The sequence below is a fragment of the Urocitellus parryii genome, chromosome 8, assembly GCF_045843805.1.
Source record: "Urocitellus parryii isolate mUroPar1 chromosome 8, mUroPar1.hap1, whole genome shotgun sequence".
Classification (NCBI taxonomy): Eukaryota; Metazoa; Chordata; class Mammalia; order Rodentia; family Sciuridae; genus Urocitellus; species Urocitellus parryii.
The window spans coordinates 67,122,266-67,148,232 of NC_135538.1; the positions used below are offsets into that span (position 1 = coordinate 67,122,266).

At 32.0% G+C, this 25,967-nt stretch overlaps 1 protein-coding gene across 7 annotated transcripts in view; it reads left to right on the plus strand.

The window, feature by feature from the left end:
- The window catches only part of Epha7 (EPH receptor A7), a 164,805-nt gene that overhangs the window by 120,479 nt on the left and 18,359 nt on the right, over nt 1-25,967 (plus strand). For 4 of the 7 annotated variants that reach the window (XM_026392742.2, XM_026392743.2, XM_026392744.2 and 1 more), the window contains exons 6-9: nt 16,432-16,556; nt 19,309-19,492; nt 23,422-23,530; nt 24,172-24,227. In XM_026392742.2, the coding sequence (XP_026248527.1) occupies nt 16,432-16,556; nt 19,309-19,492; nt 23,422-23,530; nt 24,172-24,227 (474 nt within the window). The remainder of the gene's footprint in view (nt 1-16,431; nt 16,557-19,308; nt 19,493-23,421; nt 23,531-24,171; nt 24,228-25,967) is intronic. The other 3 variants (XM_026392745.2, XM_077801572.1, XM_077801573.1) reach the window with 1 other exon arrangement.

The window sequence follows — 25,967 nt, forward strand, 5'->3', positions numbered from 1 at the left end:
AGGCTACTCATCTTCAAATGCGAGGGTGGTTACATCCTGAAGAGCCTTGCTGTGTAGTTTAGTGAAGTGATGTTGATGTGTGAAATGTAGTGGAAAGTACCTATAGCCTGCATTGCTTCATAGCTCAGGAAGCAGATACTGTTCCCAAGTTTTGGTGTTGAAGAGGAAGCTCATAACTTAGGTATTGTAAATGAAGAACTATGAGCATTTTATGACATGGAAATTATTTAGAATAAATATTAAGATACACAACACATATAAATAAGAAGGTATTGATTTAGGTAAAAATGGTTTCTTCTTTCATAATTTGTGAATATTTTGTTTTCTGCCCCAAGTAGTTTTAAGGTCAAGGGACTATGTATAAATAAAAACCCTTTAAAGGACACTTTATATGAAAATTCAGAGGTATTGAAAATAGCATTTTTGATTGGCTGTGATTTATTAACAAGTATCCTATGTCTAACCAAAAATTTCATATGCTCGAAATTTCTGTTCAGGCATATAGCCAAATGTGATGAGAGAACTTGATTGGATTTGGAGTATTTGTTTAAAATAACATAAAAGAATGCCTCAGAATACTGATAGCAAATCATTTTAAGTGCATTTAAAAAAAACTATCAGTTTAAAATTTGTGTGAATTACTAGTTTGAATTCACTGTATAAAAAAATCTATCTTTGTGATGTATTAAAAATTAGATTGCTGGTAATCAACTTTTATCATCCTAACCAACAATATAAAACCAGTTTCTTGGAACTCACCTCCCCGTGGTTCAGGGAGGGCCCTGTTAGGGCCGCTATTTGGCCCTAGTCTCAGACCTTCCCAAGGGACATGGGGTAGAGTGACGCAACGCACTCAGTTCGTAGCCCCACTGATGAGCTTCCCTCCGCCCTATAAAATTGGGAGTTCATAACCCACTTGAATCAAACTGTGAAATATGATGTATTAAGAACTATGTAATGTTTTGAACGACCAACAATTAAAAAAAAAGAAAAAAAAACAGTTTCTTTCCTTTTAAAATTTTGTGATGTTTGTCCCTTAGAGAATTGCAATACCATAGTAAGAACTAGTTAAAAATAAAAAGTCTGAGTTTTGTTTTTGTTTTGTAATAATGGGGGTTAAACTAGGGCCTTATGCATGCTAGGCCAGTGCTTTACCCTTGAGCTACATCCCCAGTCCATAATGTCTACTTGTAAGAAATATGTACAACTTTATAGAGTTATACAAAATAGCTTTACTTTTTACCTTTGAGAGAATAACCTAGAACTTTAATTGCTTTTCTATTCCAAAGGAAAATACTGGATAAATGAGGTTTGTAATTCATTCATAAAACCAGAATTTAATACTTACTTATAAGTGGGTTATATGCTACACAGTAGTGATATTTTGGTCACCAAAACCAAACATGGCTACCTCCCAAGTTTATGGAATGAACAGTCTAGTGAGTGAAATAGACTTCCATCAAATAATTATACAAACAAATGTCAATTTGCATGTTTAAAATGCTATAAAGGGAGGTTTCTGGATTCTACAAGACTTCATAATAGGTGAATTTTACCCAGTTAGACAAGTTAGGAAATTTAGTTTAAAAACACAAGAACAAAAACAGAATGGCATTTTAACTTGGTATCCAAAGGAGCTTTGCAGAGTTAATGAACAGAAAAGTGTGTGGGATGCACAGAACAAGGGGTGTTACACATGATGAGGCTGGAAGGATAGTGGGGGCTGACAAAAAATCATGCTGAGAATTTTAGTTCTTATTGTAAAATTTATGGTGAATGGAATATTTTTAAAAAGCTTACATTGAAATATGTACATTTTGAACATGTAATTCAATTATTTTTAACAAATGTACTTAATTGTACCACCATCACCACCTTCCAGTATTAGAACATTTCTGTTCTCCCAATAAGATCCTTCATGAACATTTGTAATCACTCCTTGTTCCCACCCCTAGGGTTAGGAAACCACTAGCCAGCTTCATGTCTCTATAGAATTGCCTATTCTGGACATTTCTTATAAATAGACACATTCAATGTGTGTCTTGTATATCTGGCTTCTTCTACTTCCCATAATACATTTTGAAGCACATCATTCTTACTGTATGGCATGTCCACTCATTTGTATTGATCATTTTGCCTTGTATATATTCCATTCTGTCTGTTCACCAGTTAATGAACTTTCAATAGTTTCCATTTTTGGACTATATGTATAACAATGTCCTGGGCATTAATCTTCAAGTCATTAAGTGGCCACAGGTTTTTAATTTTTGTGGATACACAACTAAGAGTGGAATTGATGTGTCATATAGCCATTTTACATTTAAAAAATTTAGAAAACTTCTTTTCCAAACTGGCTTAACCATTTTACATTTCTAGCCACATTATATAAGAATTACAGTTTCCATATTCCTACCAACATTTGTTATTGTGTCTTTTTTATTAGAGTTATTCTAGTGGATGTCAAGTGGCATCATAATGTGGTTTTAATTTGATTTCCCTAATGACTAATGAAGATGTATGTCTTTTCAAGTGGCCTTAAGGGGGACTTTGACTGTTGGTTGAGGAGAAGTGGCTTGCAAAGGAGACAAAAATATTATCCAGAAGACAGCAGAAAATCTAGAAGAGAGTATATCATGGAACCAAGGAAAAGAGGAAATAATGATTACTGATAATGATGTTACTGAAAATTCAAGAAGGGGAGGGGTTGATTAAAATCCTTTGATATAGTAAGAGGGGTCATTTGTCATCTTGACCATAACTCACTTAATGGAATGAGGCAGACTGAAGGCAGACTGGTGAAGAGTGAAGCATAAATGGATTTTAGAAATGGAGAAAAGAAATCCAGGCATGTTTAGGTTTTTCTCATATTTGGGTGTAAAGGAAAGAAGAGAGATTCTCCAGAAGGAAATAAAAGTTTATGAAACAATTTTATTTTCATGGAACAGGTTGAATTTATGTAAGATCTTTTAGGTAAAATCCAAAGGAAAGGAAGAAACTGATCATTTAAAAGAGTGCATTGAATTTATATATTTGTTTAATACACATTAAGTCCGTAAAACATGCATAATGAGTTTCTTCCTAGTATTGTAAACCAATTTTACTTTTTTCACATATTTTTTCAATCGTAATATGATTAAGCAATGTTATTGGAAGTTGTTCTTTGTAAGTACTTTATTCATATTAGTCAATACATTATTCATGCCATCTAGTAAATGTCTTATCTTATTGGAAATCTGTCTAATCCACCTAATGTGACTGGTTCAGGTCTGACCTCTACCGTATTCAAGTTTTCCACAATTATATTGTCCTACAGGGAACAGATAACCTGAAATAACTCCCAGATGTGGCCATACAAAGAAAAAAAATATTTTTCTTACCTGGCTTTTTAAGCCTTGACAGATGAAGGCTAAGTGGTACCATAAATATCTATCCAAGTCCTAGTTTAGAGAACATTTCTTTTCAACCATGATCTGGTGCCATCACTATTCCTAAGTGATGGCACCAGATCATGGTTGAAAAAAAATGTTAGGATCAATTCCCCTGATACTTCCTATTCTAAATATAGAAAAGAAATTAAATTAATGAGAGAGGAGGGTCAGGGTAAATTCATAATCGCCCACTTCCCTCCAAATGGGGAGGTAAGAGTGGCAGATAATCTTAGTTTCCTTCCTACCATCCAGTCTTTTCTTCTTATTTATTGTCAGTTTTCTTTGTTTTGGGGATGCAGTGCACTCAATTTTAAAAATTCATTTCTCAGCTCAGGATGAGATGAATGAGCTGTAAACAGAAGGCTGCCAGAGTTGGCTGGAAACATAGGCTTTCCTACTTTAGGTCCTGAGCCTCATCTGTATTACGTCTTCCATCACAATGCCTATAGCCTGGATGGGGTGGCCTTAGTGGCAGTGGCAACTGCTTTTTGCAACCATAAGGGAAATGCTGTGAGAATCTACTTGATAACCTTCAACTATTAAACACACACACACACACACACACACACACACACACATGCACGCACACACACACATACATATACACATACACATACACATGCACCAACTACCTCTCTTTGAATTACAATTTTTTGCATGAGAAAAACAAAAACATCCTATATTGCTTTTTTATTTAGGTTTTCTGACCTCTAGCCAGACTAACTCAGAGAAAGGCAAACTTCATGAAAAAGTCCAGGAAATAGGTATTTCACACTCAGTAGATCATGTTGTCCATTACAGTTCCTCAGCTCTCATGCTTTAGCACAATAGCCAGATAGACAACATGTAAAAGGGTTCAGTTGTATTCCAATTAAACTTTGTATACAAAATCAGGCGGCTAGGAAGATTAGGCCCATGGGCCATCAACTCCTGCTTTATCTGAGGAAAAGTGAAACTGGGGACGTTATCTTCCTTGCATTTATGTCCTAATTAGTTACCCAGGTGAGTATTTATTTGTGTCTGGGGAATATTTAATAGGAATACAGTGAAAACTCCATTATGTGGCAAGAGAGAGGAAGGAGGCAAAATTGATTTATTTCTGTCTCTGGCTAAGAGACACCAGAAAGTTGAGAGGATTCAAGCAGATCTGAATTCTTGTATTGAAGCACCCACGTTAAAGAGAAATAACAAACACATTTTATTTGTTGTATTTTTTTTCTGTTTTGCATAGCTAGTAGTTGTTTTAGTCAGCTTTTTTTGCTGCTGTGACTAAAAGACCTAATCAGAATAACTAGAAAAGGAAAATATTTGGAAGCTTACAGTTTCAGAGGTCCCAATCCATAGACAGCAGGCTCCATTTCTCATGGCTTGAGATGAGGCTGAGTATCATGGCAGATGTGGCCAAGGGAAGCAGCTTACATGGTGATCAGAAAGGGGATAGGGAGGGAGAGAGGGAGAGGGAAGGAGGGAGGAAGGGAGGGAGGGGGAAAGAGAGAGAGAGAGAGACTCTATTTTCTGAGTACAAAATATATACCCCAAAGCCATGACTCTAATGAACCACATCCTCCAGCCACATTCCACCTGTCTCCAGTTACCACTCAGTTAATCACTGATGGGATTAAATCACAGCCTAATCACTTCTACTCTTAACCCTCTCACATGTGAGCTTTAGGGGGATACCTCACATACAAACCATAACAGTAGTCTTAGAATAGTTTTCAACACCTTTTCTGTAGAAATGTACAATATTAGAACAACATTCTGGGTCAAATTCATGTTTGGGTCTAGTCTGACAGTCTATTTATCATATTGTTTCTTTGGTAAATGAAGTTCAAATTAGAAACAATTATGGATTAACTTTTGGAATAAAACTTACTCATGAATAGTAACTCTGCCTACATGTAACTTTCACTATAAGCCAGATTTTCCTAGTGCCTAAAAGTAACTCCTGAGTATCAACTGAGAACTTTAGGAAACTGTATTTATTTTCTTTTAGTAGTAAGAAATTTAATGTAGTATTCACTTATGCCTAACCTTTTCTTGGCAGTAGCTTATATATTTGAAGCAACAACTTTAAAACACAAAGTGCACAGCTGAGGGAGACGTACTTAGCCGACTGTGTGAAATGCTTAGATTCCAATAGACTTTTGTAATAAAATAGTAAATCTTGACTGGTATAGAGAACTTATTATTTAGCATATGAATTCATTAAGTTTATATACTTTTGAGAAGAAATGCATTTAGAATACCTGGAGCAATTGAGAAGATAACAGTTTTTAATTGCAAATTTTAATTGAGGTCTTATTAATGAGTCCCATCTTCATTAGGTGCTCTTTCTTATTTTATCCTCCTCTTCCTGCCCTTCCTTGTTCTGTTAGCCTTCTTTCTTTCCTCCTCCTTCTGTTCTTATTTAATAATTTATCTTACAATAAGAGGGAAAATTAAAATCAAATTAATTCTGACAAGCAACACACTGATGATTTGAATTAAAATAAGATAAAATAAAATGAACAAAACCACTAGTGAGGAATAATCTCTGCCAAAAAAATTTTTTTTTGTTAGATATTTCTAAAAGTAGGAATGTAAACAGGTTTGGATACATATCTGTTTTAGGCCTAGAGAAAATATACTAAAACAGATTCATAGCAGAGTAAAAGAAACAAATAATATAAATAGGATACAAAGAGTAGTGTAGAAAACATAAGATTTCTGGTAGCCAAGATATAATGAAATTTTGACCATTTTCTTCAACAATTACCAAGAACTTTGGGATAGTATAGGATGTGACTATCAAATATTTTTTAGTAATTTTTGTATTATATAAAATTAAAAAAATGTAATGTCACTCTGTAAACAGATGTAGCCTCAGATATAAAACATGAAATAAAGTGAATTTCAAAAAAATTTAAATGTAATTACTGATAGTAATTTGTAAATGCACATTATATACCTTCAGTATATCCATATGACCACAATCACGTATGTGAAAAAAATATTTAATGAAACTATATTGATTACTACATGTGATGGATTTGATTTTTATTATATTTAATTTATATTTTTTAAAATTTTGGTTGCATTTCATTACCTTGCTGTCACAATAATGAAAAATGGTGTAATGAAGAATATTCGAGAAATTATAAATGGCAGTGTAGTCATATAGTAACTCACAGTTGATATTTAGTAATGTGTGTTTTATTCAGACAAAAAATATGACTTATTCTAAATGTATATTATTAACACACTCCAGTAAGGCAAACCTCACACCTCTTTCATTAATATTTTTTTCCCTTTTATTCTGTCATTAATAATCAACCTATATGTTTTTTAAATATACACTTTACTGTTCCTAAAAATTAAACCAAATCTACAGCATTATAATGTGCAGGGCAATATTTAAACTTAATATAGATAACTAGGAAGAGGAACTAATGAGCTTACTTAATCACATAATGATATATGTAAATTAATGTAAATATTACTGCATATTTATTATATAAAATTATTCATATTTTATGATATATATAATAGAATATAAATTAACCATATCTAAATGAAGATTACATTAATGCACATTCTGTAAGAAGTTATAGTTATACTTCATCAAATATGAAATAATTTAGAAACATAACATAGAAATTCACATTGTATGGAACTTAAATAGCTCTAGAAATTATAAATAAATGTAACATAAGCATTTGGGCTAAATTAGCATCTCAAAAGTTTTCTACCAGCATTACAATATTTTTGTGGTTGTAGTACAATATAATTCTTTCTTTATAAATAAAAATATGCTCCCAAGGTCAAAGAAAATGTACACAACTGAAAATGTTATTCTTATGACCTATAAGAGAGATCATTAATGTATAAGCACGTGTGTGAGCATGAGAATATATCTTATTTTATACAATGATTTGTTTCCAACTTTAAAGGAAGGAATGGCAATGGGCCATAGCTGCCCCATACTTTCTGATGTTCTTTCTATAAATATTTCTTTTTTTTTTTCTAAGAGAGAGGAGAGAGAGAGACAGAGAGGGAGAGAGAGAATTTTTTTAATATTTATTTTTTAGTTTTCGGCGGACACAACATCTTTGTTTGTATGTGGTGCTGAGGATGGAACCTGGGCCACATTCATTCCAGGCGAGCACACTACCGCTTGAGCCATATCCCCAGCCCCTCTATAAATATTTCATCATTAAAGTAAGACCATAGTCATGTAGTTGATGATATTAATAAGATAACTTTTGGAACATTACAGATGGAGCCAAATTACCTGGTAGCCCAAGTTTGAAAGTAATTTAAATAAATCACTCAAAATCTTAGTTTCCTCAACAATGAAAAGAGAAGTTGTTTCATATGTGTTTTTCTCTACTCCATATATTTTATAACATTTTGAAAAGGGTGTGTCTTATTGGTCAGGTTTATATTTCATTAATTTTCTTTTTTATAATTATATATCCCTTCTAAATAATTTAACATTAACACTTTACCTTTCTATCTGGTATGTATAAAACAGTATATACTTTGTACAAATTGACCATTTACCAAAATAACTATTGAATAAAAACTGTCAATGTAATGTTCAAGCGTCTAACATTGCGAGCATTTACTATGAAGGGTGTTTGAATCCTGCCCTGAAATGATAGCATATGTTCTTTCCAAGCTTCAGAGGAATTGTTCTGAAAGTCAGCTATATATCAGATTTATCTGTACTGTATTTGCAGAAAATAATACTAGTGCCCAAATCTGAATTTAATCAGAGAACTCTGGAATGGGTCACAGGAATCAGTAATATTAATATGGACAAAATGAAAATAGGATAATAATATATCAGTTTTAGAGAAAGCACCACCATGTGCCAAGAGTAGTTTTTAGTATTTAGCATGCATTTATAAATTATAAATTTATAATTTCCATAGCAATTTAATTATGCACTCAGATTATTCCTATTTTAAATCTGAGAAAACTGAGTATAAGGACATTTATTTTCTTGCTCAAGGTCAAACAGCAAGTAAGTGATGGATACCCTTGGGCCCATACTCTTCATTGGACATTCTACCCCTGCCTTTAAATAGCATCAGAATAACGAGGTCTAGACAAGCATAATAACATAATTTAATGCCATGCTGTATCATACCATCACCAAAAAAGAATTCTGTGTTAACCTAAACAGAGGAAAAATTATTCAAGGAGTTGTTACTTACTGTTGGAGGTCATTTGAGAGTAAATTATCAGCTCAATCTTGGACTTGAGTCTGTTATTATCTGATGGAAATAAGGTTATCTCTTAGAGATCATAGATAAGATGTCAATGTTCCTAATAAGTAATTTAAATGTATGGTTATACTAGTCAAACATTGAATTACGATTTTTTTTGCAAATAGGTTATTTTTGTGTGTATTTGTCATTTTACTGTCTCCCACAAATTTGATGGCACATGGTTTATATTTTTCTATGCTACAGTGTTAGTTTTGCATTATATATTTATGTTATAACTTGTTTTGTGAATTAAAATCTCCCAGAAGGTAGGAACTGAGACCTCATCATCTTTGCAATCTATACAATTCTTTATTTTTACTATAATCCTTCATGAAAAAGTTATATCTTAAAGTTATGAATGCATGAAGCTCTCATCAGAAATCTATAAGAAGATTGTTATAGTGATATTGCTTTCTGGGCATTTAAGTGTAACAGCAAAGGGTATTTAACAGTAATAGTAGAGTACTTTTAAATAACACTGCTACTAAATGCCAGCACATATAACAGATGAGTAGCTTTTATCATAATGAAAATCATGAAAGAAGCTGCAAATAAAAATAAATATAAATTCTTCTTTCATCAGAAATCTCACTAAGCAGAAAAGAACTATCAGCTGAGTAACACAAAAAAAAAACATGCTTATTGAAGAATGGTTGCTTTAGGGAAGGTAACTTTGTAATTTGGTATTGGCAAAGAATCTTATTTTTTCTCTTTTGTAATTTTTGAGTATTGTAGTATACATGTCAATTTGCCATTTTAAAAGTGTTGTTTTTTTTAAAAAAATTAATCTCTTCTCAGCTTAACCTCTTCTGGTGTCATCAGGATGTAGGACTGTCTCTATTCAGTAGATTCCTAAGCCTCTTTTCATTGGTATATCCCCAAAATATAACATTTTGGCACATCACAGATTCTCAGTAAATATTAAACAGATGATTAACTGCCTCATTCTAGTATCTAACCTCAAGTAGTGCCAGCACCTAGATCATTGCAGTGTAGTAAAAAATTTAAATAAATGATGAAAAATAAATGTTTAAAAAGTTGGAAATTAGGGTTTAAAACATGGATTGAATTCAACATTAACCCCTTTATGAAAGAATGATACCAAATTTCTTTAAAGCTCAGCTTCTTTACCAGGAAAATAGAACAATAATATCTACTTCTTGTACCATTGTTATGGAAGAAAGAACTAAGGAGACTACACAAACACACTTAAATATATATATATATATATATATATATATATATATATATATATATAATACTATATATGAAATGTATATGAAAATTTTATATACATGTGAAGAATATTTCATACTCTCGATGATCTATAATTCTCAGTGCCCTTCGAATACTAACTGCCAAACAATTATTTGTGAAATAGAATTAAACTGATTAAAAAAAAAGCATTATCTGTTGGTTGAAACAATAAGGCCTCCTTATCCATTCTGAATTGCCATGTTAGATTATAATTTACCTATTCCTCCTTGAACAGGGTAATGTGAATTGGACAGCTAGTTCTAGGAAGCTACCTAATTTACATCTACTCTGTTCAAATTTTTATTTCTTTAATTTAATGAATTTCAAGTTACAATTTAATTCTCTACTAATAGTTGCTTTCTCCACAAATCTCACTTCTTTGACTCTTAAAGCATTATGTAGAGATTTTGCTGGGAAATGCTACTCTTCTAGTACTCAATTTAAGATCCAGATAATTGGTTAACAATTAATGATCTAATGATAAAAGAGAAGAAAACTTTATTCACAGAAAGATGTCTTGTCAGATGATTTTTACAATCATTGCTTTAAAGAACTGGACTTTCTTACCCAATCCAATCGTGAAGCAGGGCCTTTTGTTGTTTCTGTAACTTGTTTATTGCCCTACTGAACATATATTGATTTAACTTGCATTTATCCTTGTCTAGGGCAACTATATAGGACACCTTTATTTTCCTCCTTTGTCAGTTCAAAGTCATATTCATTTTCATATAACATTCAGATCTTATTTTAGCTTTATTTTTCACTTCAGTAACTTCTTTGAATTTATTCAGAAATTCTATTATATACTCATTCATTGTATTATATATTTTAAATTTTAATAAAACATTATTATCTTAATTGGTAGGATAAGTAGGTAGCAGTGTAAATAATATAATTTAATTTTGAAAAAAGGATGAATTTTTTCCCACTGTTTTTTTCTACTAGCTATTACAGAATGAAATTTTCTATTTGTTATTGCTACAAATCATGCTTCTCACTAAACAGATAAATTGACAGACATCTACTGCAAATGAATCTCTTCTTCATTGCTATAGACTCAATTGCTCTTAGTTCTTATGCTTTTTTTAGCTTAATTTTATACTTATCATTTACAATATATTATTTACCATCTTTTTCATTAGCCTAGAAATTAAAGTTTAGTAAAACCATGTTAACATTTAATATTTATATATTTTTTCTGCATATTGTTAGAAATGGAATCCTTATATTATATGGTACTACACTTGACCATATATACTTAAGACCTACATTTTTGCTATTGAAATAATTGTGTGTGTGTGTGTGTGTGTGTATACACACACGTTTGTTAATCTGTAGTGCAAAATAAATCACTGTTGGGAAAAAAGTAAAAAAGCTAAAAGACATGTATTATGGAATACTAAATTCCTAATAATGAACACATTTATTATTTAAAAGGATTGCTAAAAATAAATGCCATACCTTAAATGTCTAGCATAGAAATTGTTCAGTACATCTACGGCCATACCACCCTGAACGCGCCCGATCTCGTCTGATCTCGGAAGCTAAGCAGGGTCGGGCCTGGTTAGTACTTGGATGGGAGAAATTGTTCAGTAAAGGACTATTATTCTATTATGAGACTTTGATTTGATCGTATTCCAACTATGTCTTCATTTCCACTTTTTGTACTTATCTAATGGAAACCTAACAAATTTCAAAAGATTCAATAATTTGACATACTTTATAAAAGGTCATTATATGTTCATTGGCTCATCCTACCTCATTGTATTGTTAAAATACTGATATAATTTTCCTCTTCTTTTTAATTGAAATTCAGTTAGAACATGCAGGTGTAAGGAAAATGACAACTAGTATAAATAAATTACTTTTTAAAATCTCGAATCATTAAAGTTATATCACACCAAAAGTAAAATGTTTCTTTCTTATGAATACACATTGTTTGGGGGCTTAATCCATATCAAAATTATTTCCATGTTAGTTCAACATAAAGCTTAACAGATCATGTCATTATAACATGCCATCATTAACCTTTTTTCATAGAATTCATAAAAATTTCTGTGGGTCTACTTTTTTTTCTTTCTTTGTAGTATGTGTTCAGCGTCTATTGCTGCTGTTAGAAATTACCTCAAACTTACCAACTTCAAACAGGACTCATTTTATTATCTCAGGGTTCTGTGGGTCAGAAGTTTGGGCACAGTGAGGTTCAGCTGGATCCTATGCTCATAGCCTCAGGAGGCAGAAATCCAGTCATTAGCTGGTCTGACCTTTTAAAATTTATTTTTATTTTATTATTGTTTTTGTATGTATTCATTATTTGGGTGGGGCGGGGGGTGGCTCTCAGAAAGATCCACTTCCATGCTCATTATGTTGTTGGCAACATTCAGTTTTTTTGCACTTCTAGGACTAAGGTCTCTATTTCCTGCCTGTCAGGGCCAATTTTTGATCCTAAAGGCAGCCTACATATTTCCTGGTCTTCCCCATGTGTCCTCTTCAGCAGTGATGAATTGAAGCCTTTTAGGATTTGAATTCCTCTGACTTCTATAGCATCTCTCTGACCCTGGCTAGAGAAATTTCTCTGCTCTTAAAGGTTTTTGTGGTTAGATTGAGCCCATTGCGAGAAACCCACCTCATCTCATTATTTTAAGGCCTATAACTTTTTTTGCATCTGCAGACTGCCTTTTGCCATGTAATTTACATATTCATATTCACATGTTTCCAAGATTAGGGTAGGAGTGTCTTTGGGTTAGTCAGCCTCTTCCACTGTTTTAAAATGATCTTTTCCTCACTTCATGCTAGAAAAATCTCCCCTACATACAGGTAAGCTTAACATTTTAGGAAGGGAAAATGGAGCTCTTATGACTATATTCCATAATGTAATTTAAATATAGCATTGTAATTGGATTTTAGTTGGAAATTATTAAGATCAATGACTGTGTATGAGCTCTTTAAAGTTCAAAATGTGTCAAGAGCCTTATTGGTTCAGGTCTATACATAAACCCACCTTCCTATTATCAATTTTGTTTTAATTCAAAACTTCATAGTGAGGAAAAAGTCTACAAATTTACTTTTCTGCCTTTCATTAGACTTTTGGTTTCCTGTTTCATCAACTTTATCAAATTTGTTATTATGATATTGATATTTGCCACATTGAACAACAGAATCCATTTCTGGATCATCTAAAATCCTATTTTATTATTATTGTGCAAATTCCAAATATGATTAAGCTTGTATATCATGGCCAGGTGTGGCAGTGAACACCTGTTATGCCAGTGACTCAGGAGGATGAGGCAGGGGGATTGCAAGTTCAAGGCCAGTCTCATCAGCTTATTGAGACCCTAGGAAACCTAGTGAGACCCTGTTTCAAAGTAAAAAAAAATTAAAAGGGTTGGGGATTTGGCTCAATGGTAAAGCACCCCTGAGTTAAATCCCCAGTACCTAAATAAATAAATAAATGTGTGTCATGGTTTGGTCTCGTTTATATTCTATTTATTCGTTAAGTTTTATATTCATAATATAAGTTTTATATTAAAGAGCTTTGAAACCAAGATAGCTCCATCTGTTTTACCAGTTGCATATTAAAATATTTCTAATAATTTATGTGAAATTAACTACCATATTTCAATGCTTCTAGTAACTCATTTTTTAGAAACCTGCCTAAAAATATTAAACAAATTCTTGGTGTATAGTAATTGTTTTTTACATTTTCTAATTCAAGGACTTTATTATTTTTTTGGTTACTATTTATTAACTTCACATCAATTCCAATTGAAATAGACTTACTTTCATTTTGATAATTATAAATGTTATAATTTAATGTCATACCGCCTAATTGGTTCTTAAATATGCATATAATTTAGCTGTATAGAGTTCTTTTTCAGAAATAAACTTGAGGTTGTTAGTTAAATGTTTTTATGTAAGAATTAGTGCAATGTTAGTGAAATGGTTACAGTGATCAAATAACATATAAGCCCTAAAAGTCATTGTGTTTTTACGTTAGGATTCCTTATGCCATTTAGGTTTTACTTTAACATTTTACTTTATCTGTACATGATGGCCTTGTCAGAATCTGATGTGGTTAGAAATATTCTATTTACAAACTGTATTTCGAGGTCTACATCCTTTATGTTAAAGATTCTGAGAATCAAGGGGAAATGTAATCCGTTTTTCTGTATCAGAACCTTGTATTTCAAGGACATAAGACAAAGATTTCTCTCATCCTGCAGTTCATTATTCTCAAGGGCCATGTGTACTTTTGTCTCTGACCCTCTAAAAATGTGTGACTGGATATAGTATAAGCAATGGTTTAAAAGTAAAATAAACGAACAACAACCAAAAAAAAAAAAAAATCAGGAGTATGTTCCCAGATATGCTCCCCGTGAAAAAGAGAAAATGTGTTGCAGCACTGTGCACCGAGTGCTGTGCTATGAATTTCAAACTATTATACACTTCAAATATATTTTTAGGCACCCTTCTTTCCCACAAATCCTCAATTACCATAATTTTGTTGGTAAAAGTTCTTTTCCAGGATGAAATAATGAATGTAATTTTAGTGTGTAACGTGCACAAATCAAGTCTTATTTTATATTCGGCTCTTTCTTCAATGCACTAGAAACTAAATAAAGTAGGCTCAGATTCCAGTCTCCTTCATATCTCAAAGAATTCAGCATCCCTGCTTCTTTTACTATACCATCTTGGGGTAGAAACAAGCAAACACCTTACAGTTTACTCATACCAAAAATAATTTTAAGAAAGGTGCATTATTCAAAAATGAACCAGAGACTTAGACTTAACTTCTTCCTCACCTGTTTCTCACTGACCTACTTAATGATGGCACATTTAAGTTGTGAACCCTGATGGGAGAGCAGCAGATCTACTGGGTAGTGTGCTGTCCATGCAGAATTTTCTCCTGTGTTGTATTCTGTATTTTTTTTAACTACGGATTTTTCTGAATGGCTTTGTTAAGTGCATTAGAGATTATTTGTTAAGTGTAACCTCACCTCACAATTGGTTGGGTTTATGTTTCCCAAGCTACTGTCCCAAGGAAGCATGCTTTTAAAGCATCCCACTCTGTGAAATAGGTTAAACTCATTCTGGGCAGAGAGCAATCATATTAGCGACCAATTCTTCACTATACACACTCAGGGTTCAAAAGTTGTGGCAAAAATAAGACCTCTTATTAGAAATTTGCTTCATTGAAGACATAGTCAAAATGCATTTAGTCTGTAAACACAGTCAAGTGTAGCGGCATCCCCTACAAGGGAAAGTTGTCCCACTTAATCGGCCTCGTTACTCTTTTTTTAGTAATCTGTGAGGAAATGGGAGTCATGAATCTTCCCTGTCCTTCCTTCAAAATTGCCTGGCCAGGAAGAAGTGAAAAATGTGTTTTCTAGACATTCATACAAGAAAATATTAAGAAGTAGAAGAAACAAAATAAAGCCACAGGGATAAACATCAGAAGCTTGCTTAAATGGCTTCAGCCTCATATAATTGCTTTTCTGTCAGCAGGATTATTAACAATTTCGGACATCTGAAAATTAAATTAACAGCCTTAAAATATTTTACAGAATGAGATAGAGCATGCTACATGAAACATAATGACCCCACTGAAATTCAGCCAAGCCAGCGCAGCTACTCGTGTAGACAGAGAAGACAACTAGTTAATCATCACTGAGCAAATTAGACAGAGCAAATGAGCTTGCCACATTCCACAGCCTTAGCTACCAAGAAGACGATATGCTACTAATTAGAATGAAAGAACTCTAAGCATATTATTATCTGTATAGAAAGAGAAACCAAGAGTGTAGCTTTGAATTGCTTCTACCAAAGCCGGAATCCTAGGTTACATAGTATATGGTACAAAGTACACGTGTGAAAGTTCTTATGTGTGTGTGTATGGTGTTCATGCATATATTTAATTTAGGGCACACTTTTTGCGTCTTGACATCATGACCCTTACAAATTTTTCCCAATATTAATTTATACTTTTTGAAAACAAACAAACAGTTGGAATGCAAAAGCATTTTATAAAAGTGTGATCATCTCTTTAAAGAATAAAATAGCTGGTTTTTTTATATCTTTTCTTACATAGTATTGTTTTTTTTTCTTTTGCAAAGTATATTTCTGTTGCATATGAAATAAATATTTGGACTTAGTTTATCACTGGAGATTAATCTGAAATCATATTTTCTAGCCTTAATTAGCATTCATTTGCTTAATTGTCATTCTCAGCCCGATCATTTCCATTTTTCACTAACTTGAACAATGCTATCTTCTGCTGTTTGCACTTTAATTTAAATTTCTATTAAGGTTTATGAACAGTAATAAGGTCCTGTTTGAATATTCATTAGCTTCTGAATTGTGAGCTATGAAAAGGTGCTTTCTTTTACCTTAATGAAACTGGCACAGCATGGGACTGATCAGTTGTGACATTTGATTTGAGGCATCCAGTGAATTTTCTCATTGTTTATTGACACATCTTGTCCAAACAGCTCCCTCGCAAGTGAGTGGAGTAATGAAGGAGAGAGTGCTGCAGCGGAGTGTCGAGCTTTCCTGGCAGGAACCAGAGCATCCCAATGGAGTCATCACCGAGTATGAAATCAAGTATTACGAGAAAGTAAGTGCTAAGAGCAGCTGAAATGTACGACAGTGTGTGCTGTGTCTCATGTCATCCTACTGTTTTGTACACCAAAGTTGGTCATTATGCCAACAACTTGGAACTACTTCAGAATTTGTAGTCAATTTTAGCCATTTTTAATAAGAGTCTCCCTGAGTCTCTGTTTCATTGTTACAATCATGATTTTTGTGTATAAAATTTCTGTTACAGAACTGATTATTCCATTTGTAGTAAACATATTGACTCAATTTTTGATACATATTAATTAGAAGTATGATGTGTTAGTACAACAGAAACTACAAAGCCCAATACATTTTGCTTTTTGCTTGTTTTATTTTTGTTGTGTGCTTTTTGTTTTTAGCCCAATATATATTTGTGTGTGTGAGTGTGTGTTTGTGTATGGTGCTGGGGATTGAACCCAAGGCCTTGTGCATGGAAGGCAAGCACTTTACCAACTGAGCTATATCCCCAGCCAGCCCAATACATTTTAGAAGTATTGCTCTTGATATATCTGTTTGGACTCTTAATGATTTATTGAATTTATGTGATTCCATAATTATATCATCAAATACTTTAGAAGTGTGATAAAGATAAGAATATTTTGCATGAGACTTATGTAGTATTGTCCAGATTTAAGAATCAGATAATGTTATTTTACTCCTTTAAATTCTTCCTGAAATGTATTTCATATGTTATGCAATCATGTCTAGCATCTTCTTCCATGAAGAATAATGGGCTAGAACTCAAGTGCTGCCCCTGTAATCTTCTTACAGCAGGTGAACTCAGCAAATAGTTGTGTATCTCAGTATATGAGTACATTTGCTCCTGTGGATCGAGAACAAAACAAAAATATAAAAAAAGACCTGTTACAGATATCCCTGGTGCACCTCAGAGAAAGACCTGGATCAAGGTTTTAAACATGGCAACTATTACTCTTGTTTCACTAATCATAATAATAAATGTTGCCACTATTGACTCAACTAGTTATCTGAAATGCTGTACTACACAAACTGTTTTAACTATGTAGATAGGATTACTAAATGGAAAATTAAAGCTTTGGAAAACTTTAGGATTTAGTAGACTTGGTTAAATAAATTGAAATATGCAAAATACTCTTAATAAGTATACTTTTTTTTCCTTTTGAAGAAAAAAATGTAAAGGTTACACTTAATGTTCATATATTGTTTAAATTAGTTTTCTAATTATTTACATTATGAAATCAGGTGTTTATGCTTTAAGTTGCGATTCCTATGCCTCATTTTTGTACCAGAAAATATATTTTTGGTTCCAACAAGTATGTTCAAAGGGGATCACTGTTTTTAATATTGTTTGTGTTGTACGTTTTCTGATTACCTCAAGTTATAGTTCTTTCTTGAAACTATCAAATTTCAAAGATAATAAAACACAGGTTTCAAGTAAAGTTTCTCATAATGCAAATTTGAAATATTTTGCATATTCTGTGAAATGTGTTTAAATAATAAATTTTTATTTTGCATGACAGAAATGATGTCTCTATATTCAGTAAATTTGCAAATTAAGCAATTATTGGAAAACAATAAAAGTATTGCATTGTGCTGTAATGTATGCAGGCATATAATCTATTTATCATCATGTTCCTCTTAAGACTCATTCTTTTATTTAAGATAATTATATAGACAATACCAACTATTATTTTTACAAATTATAATAATGAAGACAATCACAGGTCATTTTCATGAAATTGAGTTTAAGTATAGATTTATTTGCAGTTTTGTAAGTATCATTGTGAAGGTAAATCAAACCATAAGACTGACATTTTCAAATTTCAATGAACAATTTTATTTCTAAGAAAAATTGAATAGGAGCATTTACATAGAATAAATAAAAACTCTCTAAAGTTATATAAAGTATTATCTTTTAAACTACTCATAAATAACTTAGTTACATCAAGGAAGTTTTAAATTTTTATTCATCTAAGTATCATTTTGATGACGTTTTCTATATGCTCAAATTTTTATATTTATTTCATTCTTAGGCTTATCATGTATGTGCATACAATGTGTTTGATGCCTATGAGATAAAGAAGATAGAAAATGAAACTTTAAAGTAAACTTCTCAAGCCTCAGTTTTCACAGGAAATATAATTAAATTTAAAATTTTGTCAAATCATAAATTAAATGATAATTTACTTTCATATTGAGTTTTTAATTAAAAACATTACATTAAGTACTGCTAAGAACTATTTTGTAGAAGTAGCTTTGTTCTATGAGAAATGAGTTTTTATTGAAAATAATTGATGTGTCATTATAGTGTTGGTTTGAAGAGAATTTCTTGATTCAATAACTTTCTTAAGTTTTGGCGTATGGCTTTTCGCTTATTGTATAACATTTGAGAAAAATTAAAGGAACTACAATATGATACAAAGAGCTCTCATAAACCATAGTTTTTATAGGTGTACTCACATTTTGATCAGTAGGGCAGTTTGTTATATTATGGTTCTTGCCATTATGCCCTATCCCAACAAAGCAAAAAACCAAACATTATAATTATTTCATTCATAAAGTATTTCTCTTTGAAAATTATAGAACAAAGGCAAGCATTTTACATTTAGATTTTATATTATCTTAAAAGCAACTCACTGTTATAATATCCCGCAAGGCACAGTGTAGCCTCTATAAAAACAATACAGCAAATTGAAATAAATTGCAGAATTGGCTGTCAAATTATCGGGTTACATTCACAATTAAATATTCTCTATAAATATTGTTTCTAGGATCAAAGGGAAAGGACCTACTCGACTGTAAAAACCAAGTCCACCTCAGCCTCCATAAATAATCTGAAACCAGGAACAGTGTATGTTTTCCAGATTCGGGCTTTTACTGCTGCAGGTTATGGAAATTACAGTCCCAGACTTGATGTTGCTACTCTAGAGGAAGCTACAGGTAAAATGTTTGAAGGTAATTACAACCTTTGGTTTGAATTCTTACCCTTGATAACTCTCAGACTTACTTTTTTCCAGAATTGAGGGTGATTATTTGCATCAAGATAATTTTTACATATAAAAATAAATACATATGCACATACATGCATACTTTATAAAGGTCATTCAGGATAATAATTTTTCTATTTCTGGGTTGTTTTTTTTCCCCTGCAATGTTCAAACCTTATAATTTACACTACTTACTTTAACATACACTGGATTTATTTATTTTATAAAAGGTGAAGTTAGAATTAGAAACAGGAGTTATACATTTTTTATGTTGACACAAGATTTTTTCATAGACTTCAAAGTAATCATGCTTTGGTTCCATCAAATTATTCCTTCTGAAAATTTCCCCAAATGAGGCTGGGATGTACATGGGGTGGACAAGAAAACCGTAGCCAAGAGCTGTGTTAATTTAAGCTACTTGTCACTTACCCGTAATTTCAAACACTGGAGTTCAGAAAGAAGATCTTAGAACTTACATTTCTTTTGTTTTCATCATTTCTTTCTTTGTTTTTGTTATGGAATATTTCAAGAATACTAAAGAAATACAGTATATAAGATTATAAAGGAGATAAGTAAATGAATATCCCTGTATGCACCAATCAGCTGAAATATACAACAGAAACAATAACTTTAAACGCCTTTATCACGATTGATATTCTGTAGTGCAACATAAAATTATAACAAATCATGTATATCTTTGTAGTATGTAACAAATGAGCAGATGTGTCTTGAGGTGTGTGTCCCCGCTAACTGTTAGAATACAAGTTCAGAATAAGGGACTCACTACTGGCTGTGCTTCAGGTGGGTTGAGGTCTGTGTTTCTATACTAGGGAATTCTTCATTCCTCACGTTACTGCTCAGGCACAAGGTTCACCTCATCTCCTTGCCAATCTAGTGTTCCTATAAAATTCTAAACAAGAGAAAGTAGAAAAAATGTCATATGATTTTTTCCTTCACCTTTTAAAAGAATTTTTAAAAACAAATTAAATTCATACGATTTGATCAAAGAATTGCTTTGACTTCAAAGATTTTATATTTTATGAAATATCCTTTGCATTTATTTATTGTTTGAAAGCCTAAAAATGGTAGTATTTTTTTTCAAAATATTTTTGTTGTTCTTTTTTTTGGGGGGGAAGTGGTACCAGGAACTGAAATCAGGGGAACTTAGTCACTGAGTCACATTCCCCAAAACCTTTCATTTATTTATTAATTTTTAAATTAAGACAGGGTTTCACTTAGTTGTTTAGAACCTCACTAAGTTGCTGAGGCTGGCCTTAAAATTATTATCCTCCTGATTTATCCTCCCAAGCCATTGGGATTATAGGTATGTGCCATCATGCCCAGTTTTGTTACTTTATGGTGAATCAATAGTACTTATGGCCAAAAAAATAAAACTTATGTTGAAATCATTGTGAAATATAAATTGTTTTATAAAATTGTAGCTATACATAAGCATCATAGAAAAATTTGTCACATAATTAGCTATGAGGAGCTTAATGCTATTCTGATTTATTATTATCTTTTTTAAATAGATTATATAAGACCCAAAGTGAAAGTATCTTAGTGGCCCCAAAATATTATTAAAGCATTTTAGGCAAGAATTTCAACATTTAAACATTTGAGTGGTTTACTGTTAAAATATGCTACAGCAATTTTCAACTAAGGCCAATCTCTTGCAGGCATGTGGCTGGGTTCACATCTCACCTCTACTATATCCATTTATAGAATTTGGAGTGAATGAGCTATTTCTGTGTACTGTGCTGAGATAGCAATACCCAACTCAGAGGGTATTATGACAATTAAATAAATTAATATACACAAAGTGCCACATGTAGTTCCCAGCATGAAAGTTCTCACATGCCAGCTTTTATTATTTAGAAGAGCCTCTTTCAAAGTTTCTGATCTCAGAAAGATTTTTACAGTTAAAAATGTTGAGGACTTCCAAAACAATCATGTCCATGTGGATTTTAGCCATCACTATTTGTCAAGTTGAAAATTAAAATTAAAATTTTAAGAACACAAGAAAATGCAAATATTATCTTCCTATTGTAGTAAAACAATTTTGACCTTGTAGATCCCACCGGAAAGTTCTTGAGGATCCTTAGGGATTCCTAGACAACCTTTGGGGAACCACTTAGCATGAGGTACTGTGTAAAGAATTGTGTATATAGAGAGGTGCAAGATACAGTTGGTGCTCTCTGTTTAAAGCTTATTGAAAGAGGGAGCTTACAAATTCTGACTACACAATTAAGCTCTGGAAGAGTGTGTGGCCCCATATGGTGAGGATGTCCAAGAGCAGTGGGACTCACTGTACATAGGGCAGGAGGGATGATGCTTCCTAAAAGAGAAGTCACTTGAGCACTGTTTGAAAGAGAAGTTATTGTACATATAAACTAAACTTCCCTTGTATGAAGAGCCAACCTACTGCCTTTACAGTTTTTAGGCCATGATGTTCTGATTATAGCTTTTACAAATTACTTGTAAAATTTATTACCCATGAAATAGATGAAAACATTAGCCATAAATGTCAAGTACGGAAAACTTAAAATTTGACTCTAACTGTACATAAATACATATAAATAAATATTCACAAATTCTGATTCATCAGTTACCTGAGTTCATTTTTCTCATGGAGCTTTGACTCTGAAGCTAAGGGAAAAACTGAGCCTAAGACAAGCAGAGAATTAGACCAATTGGACATATTGATTGAATGGAAAGAATTTCTACACATATATACATAATTTTTTCCTTCCTTCCTACTCCATTTCCCTATCTATCTATCTATCTATCTGCAGATTAAAAACAAAAATGAACCAAACCAACAAACAAAAATATTTGAAATCATTTTGTCTTTGTTGTGTGTTAATGGGCTAAAAATTAAAACTTGAAACCTTGAAAGTTTTTCTTTTTTTTCCTCCCAAACTTTGCTTAGTTCCCTTGGGGAGCAAATCACATGATGATAAATTAGGAACTATGTATATAAGTCTTTTGTTTAGACACTATCAGACCAGCTATTTTTGCTGTTTTTCAGTGTAGAAAATACCTCCTATTAGCATGGATATACAGAATTAAGAAATAAATTGTCAAAAGTGTTGACTCATGAATAAATAAAGAAAGGCCAATCCAAAAAAAAAAAAAAGAACGAAGGAACAAAAACAAAAACAAAGCTAGTGCTGCCTATTATGGCAAGATAGACTCTGCCTACTCTAGAGACCCTGTCCCTTGCCACCAACTGGAGTAGTATTTTCCATTCTGCTTTAAAGATTAAAGCTGTTAATTGTTTCAGAAGTAAGCAAACCATGTTAATTTGACTTCATTTATTATATATTTGTAACTGGATCATTTATTGGCATATATGTTTTCATTGTTTTATATGCCTGATGATTTTATCAAGTCTATAACACTATTGAAAATATAATACTCTGGGGAAAATGTGGTAATGGTAAATTGCAATATAAGAAAACCTTGACTAGTTTGGAAAAATGGAAATGATAATATGTGTTACTTTGAAGTATTTTAATCAGAGACTGTTTTAAAGGACATGGAAACATGAACTCATTCCCATGGAGAGTTTTAGAAAACTCCAGCTGAGTTTGCATTAATAAGCATGTAAGAACCATTTAGTATTGTACAGGAAGTATCTACAAATAAGGACAAAATATTTTTAAAGTATTTGGCAGAAAGTTTGCTGTTTCATAAGTAGGCTAGGTCCTCTCTAATCTTACAACTTATATAAAATGCAAAAGTAAACATATTTTAAATTTACATTGATAGTGTACAATGAATTTATTTAAAATTAAAAGTGAAATAAATAAAACAGATATTTCTTACTCTGTTTAACCTCTTATATTCTTGCATGACATTGAGTATTTCTGAGCCTCTTTCTTCCGTTTACAGCCACAGCTGTCTCCAGTGAACAGAATCCTGTTATTATCATTGCTGTGGTGGCTGTGGCAGGGACCATCATTTTGGTGTTCATGGTGTTTGGCTTCATCATTGGAAGAAGGTATAACATGGAATTGTTCTAATATTTAACATAAAATTATTGAATCTTGAGTATTATATGGACCTATTACTTATTGATTTTAGTAATATTAGAATCTTACAGTAAATGAGAACTTTCTTTGTCTGATATAAAATCTCAAGTCAATAAATTGTTATTATTCCAAGATCAAAACAAAGTGAGAGTTTTATTATTGCCTACAGTTTAAGAGGAATGAGCATTGTAATTTCTATTGGATGGATTTTTATTGATTATTTTCATAGTTACATTTTCATAAAAATGTAGAAAATACCTAACAAATGCTTTACTCTATAGATATTGAAATAAATGCCTGTGGAAACCATTTAAAAACTGGGAGTTTTTTCCCAAAGAAATAATAATCAAATAGGCATTTATTTATAAATCTAAATCCATAAATAACGTTCCTTTTGCATTGTTTTACACTAAGACTCCATTTTCTGTGAGTTTTTAAAATCATGTGAATTGTCATCTTCTCTATAAATGGATTTATATCTATTAGGAAATAGTTTTTAAGTTATAGTTCTCACTAGTATGTTGTTAAGTAATAAGGTACATCATACTGAATGCTAAATATATAAAGTAAAATCATTGATTGAGATTGTCACAAATTTGGCTTTTTCTAGGCACTGTGGTTATAGCAAAGCTGACCAAGAAGGGGATGAAGAACTTTACTTTCATTGTAAGTGTTTGGCTTTTCTTTATTATTCTGTACCCCAATTAATAAAATGCAAATATCATTGTTAGTATTAGCATGAACAAATTCCTGATGCATCATGCTTGACATTTTATGAGTTCAAACTTTTGCTTTAAAGCATTTAAGATATTTAAAATGAATATCATGTGATGTGAATTCAGAAAAGTAAAGTGTTTTGAGAAATGTAATATAACTGAACCATGTTCAGCTGCTTTTACATCACAATTTTTCCTTTTGCAAACTTTGCACAAGTATTTATTAATATTCTAATAACAATTCATGAAATGTTCCATGTCCCCATTTGCTGTCTAAAGAATATCACTTCAGATTAGGAGGATAAACCCTTTTCTCTTGCCCAGTGAGTGATGCTACTATGAAATATTAAACTAAGGAGCCTCTTTCTCGTATGAATTGTTTATCACTCATAGATATTTCATGGTGCACAAAGAATACAACAGTATTTCCAATTCACTGTATTTTCCTATTGATTTTGAGTTACCTCTCTCTTAAAAGTTTTTATCAGAAATCACATTCTAAAGAGAACCTCAGACCCAAAGACAGTGCCCATCTGTGTTGATCTGATTCTCATTGCAATGTGAATGGCAAATTAAAATAGGAGCTGAGAGTAAAATATACTAAACAATCAAATTATTCCAGTTCTGATAATTAATAATTACTATTCAAACCTATTATTCCTATTTTTAATCCTTGAAAATATTTAAAACCAATTTTATGTATTTTTTCTTCATAGATATGATTCTTACTAAAATTTCTCATCATAAATAAATTTCCTATATATACCATAAGAATATCCCTTATCATGAAATTGATCATATTCTTATGTCAGTATTGTAGAACATTTTGTCATATGCCCTTCTAAGTCATAAGTACACATAAGCATCAATCAAGAATTCCTAATCATTTCAGAATATCCTTGTGATTGTTTTATTTAAAATTCAAATGAATATATGTGGTTTAAATACACAAATTGTGAATACTCTTTTTATCATTCCTAAATTTTTCAATGTGTTTTTATTTGTTAAGCTACCTTACCCTGATTTTACATTTTGAAAGAGAGGTGGATTTATGTAATACAGATCCAAATTGAATGGGTATAGAATTCCAGTCAGTAAAGGCAGGAAGGTCATGTGGGATGTGACAGATTACTAAAGTAAAGGAGAGGTAGATTTTTTTTAATCATGATTTTTAAACTTCAGGGCTCCTAACATTCATGGACTCCCCATTCCTAACCCTGGGAGGCCCTAAGCACTTTCACATATGTAATTGCATCTTCTTTTCTCAGAGAGGGTATCCCAGATCATAGGAGGTTCCAAACTTAAAAAATTTGAACCTACTCCTGATTATAAGGGAGTACATGTGCCTCTGCTACCCTCCTGGGATTATCCGATATGTTCCCACTGTGAGAACTTCCTTTTACTAATTCATCAGGGACTTCCCTGTGACAAGCCTCAGTGAAGAGAGCACTAGAATTTTCAAAGGAAAAGTGAAGGTCCCAGTTTTTCCAATTTCATGATAGTACAAAATATTTTTTAACAGTCCCCCAGACAGGAAGAGGAGAATCAAAACTTGAATCCCTATATTTTTATTTCTAGTGTAAAATGTATACAGAGGGTTAACATGAGACCTTATTTCCTGGCTTGATCCTCCCCACATGTAAATAATGTAATGGCACAGTTCTTTAAGATTATCATAATCAGTATGTCA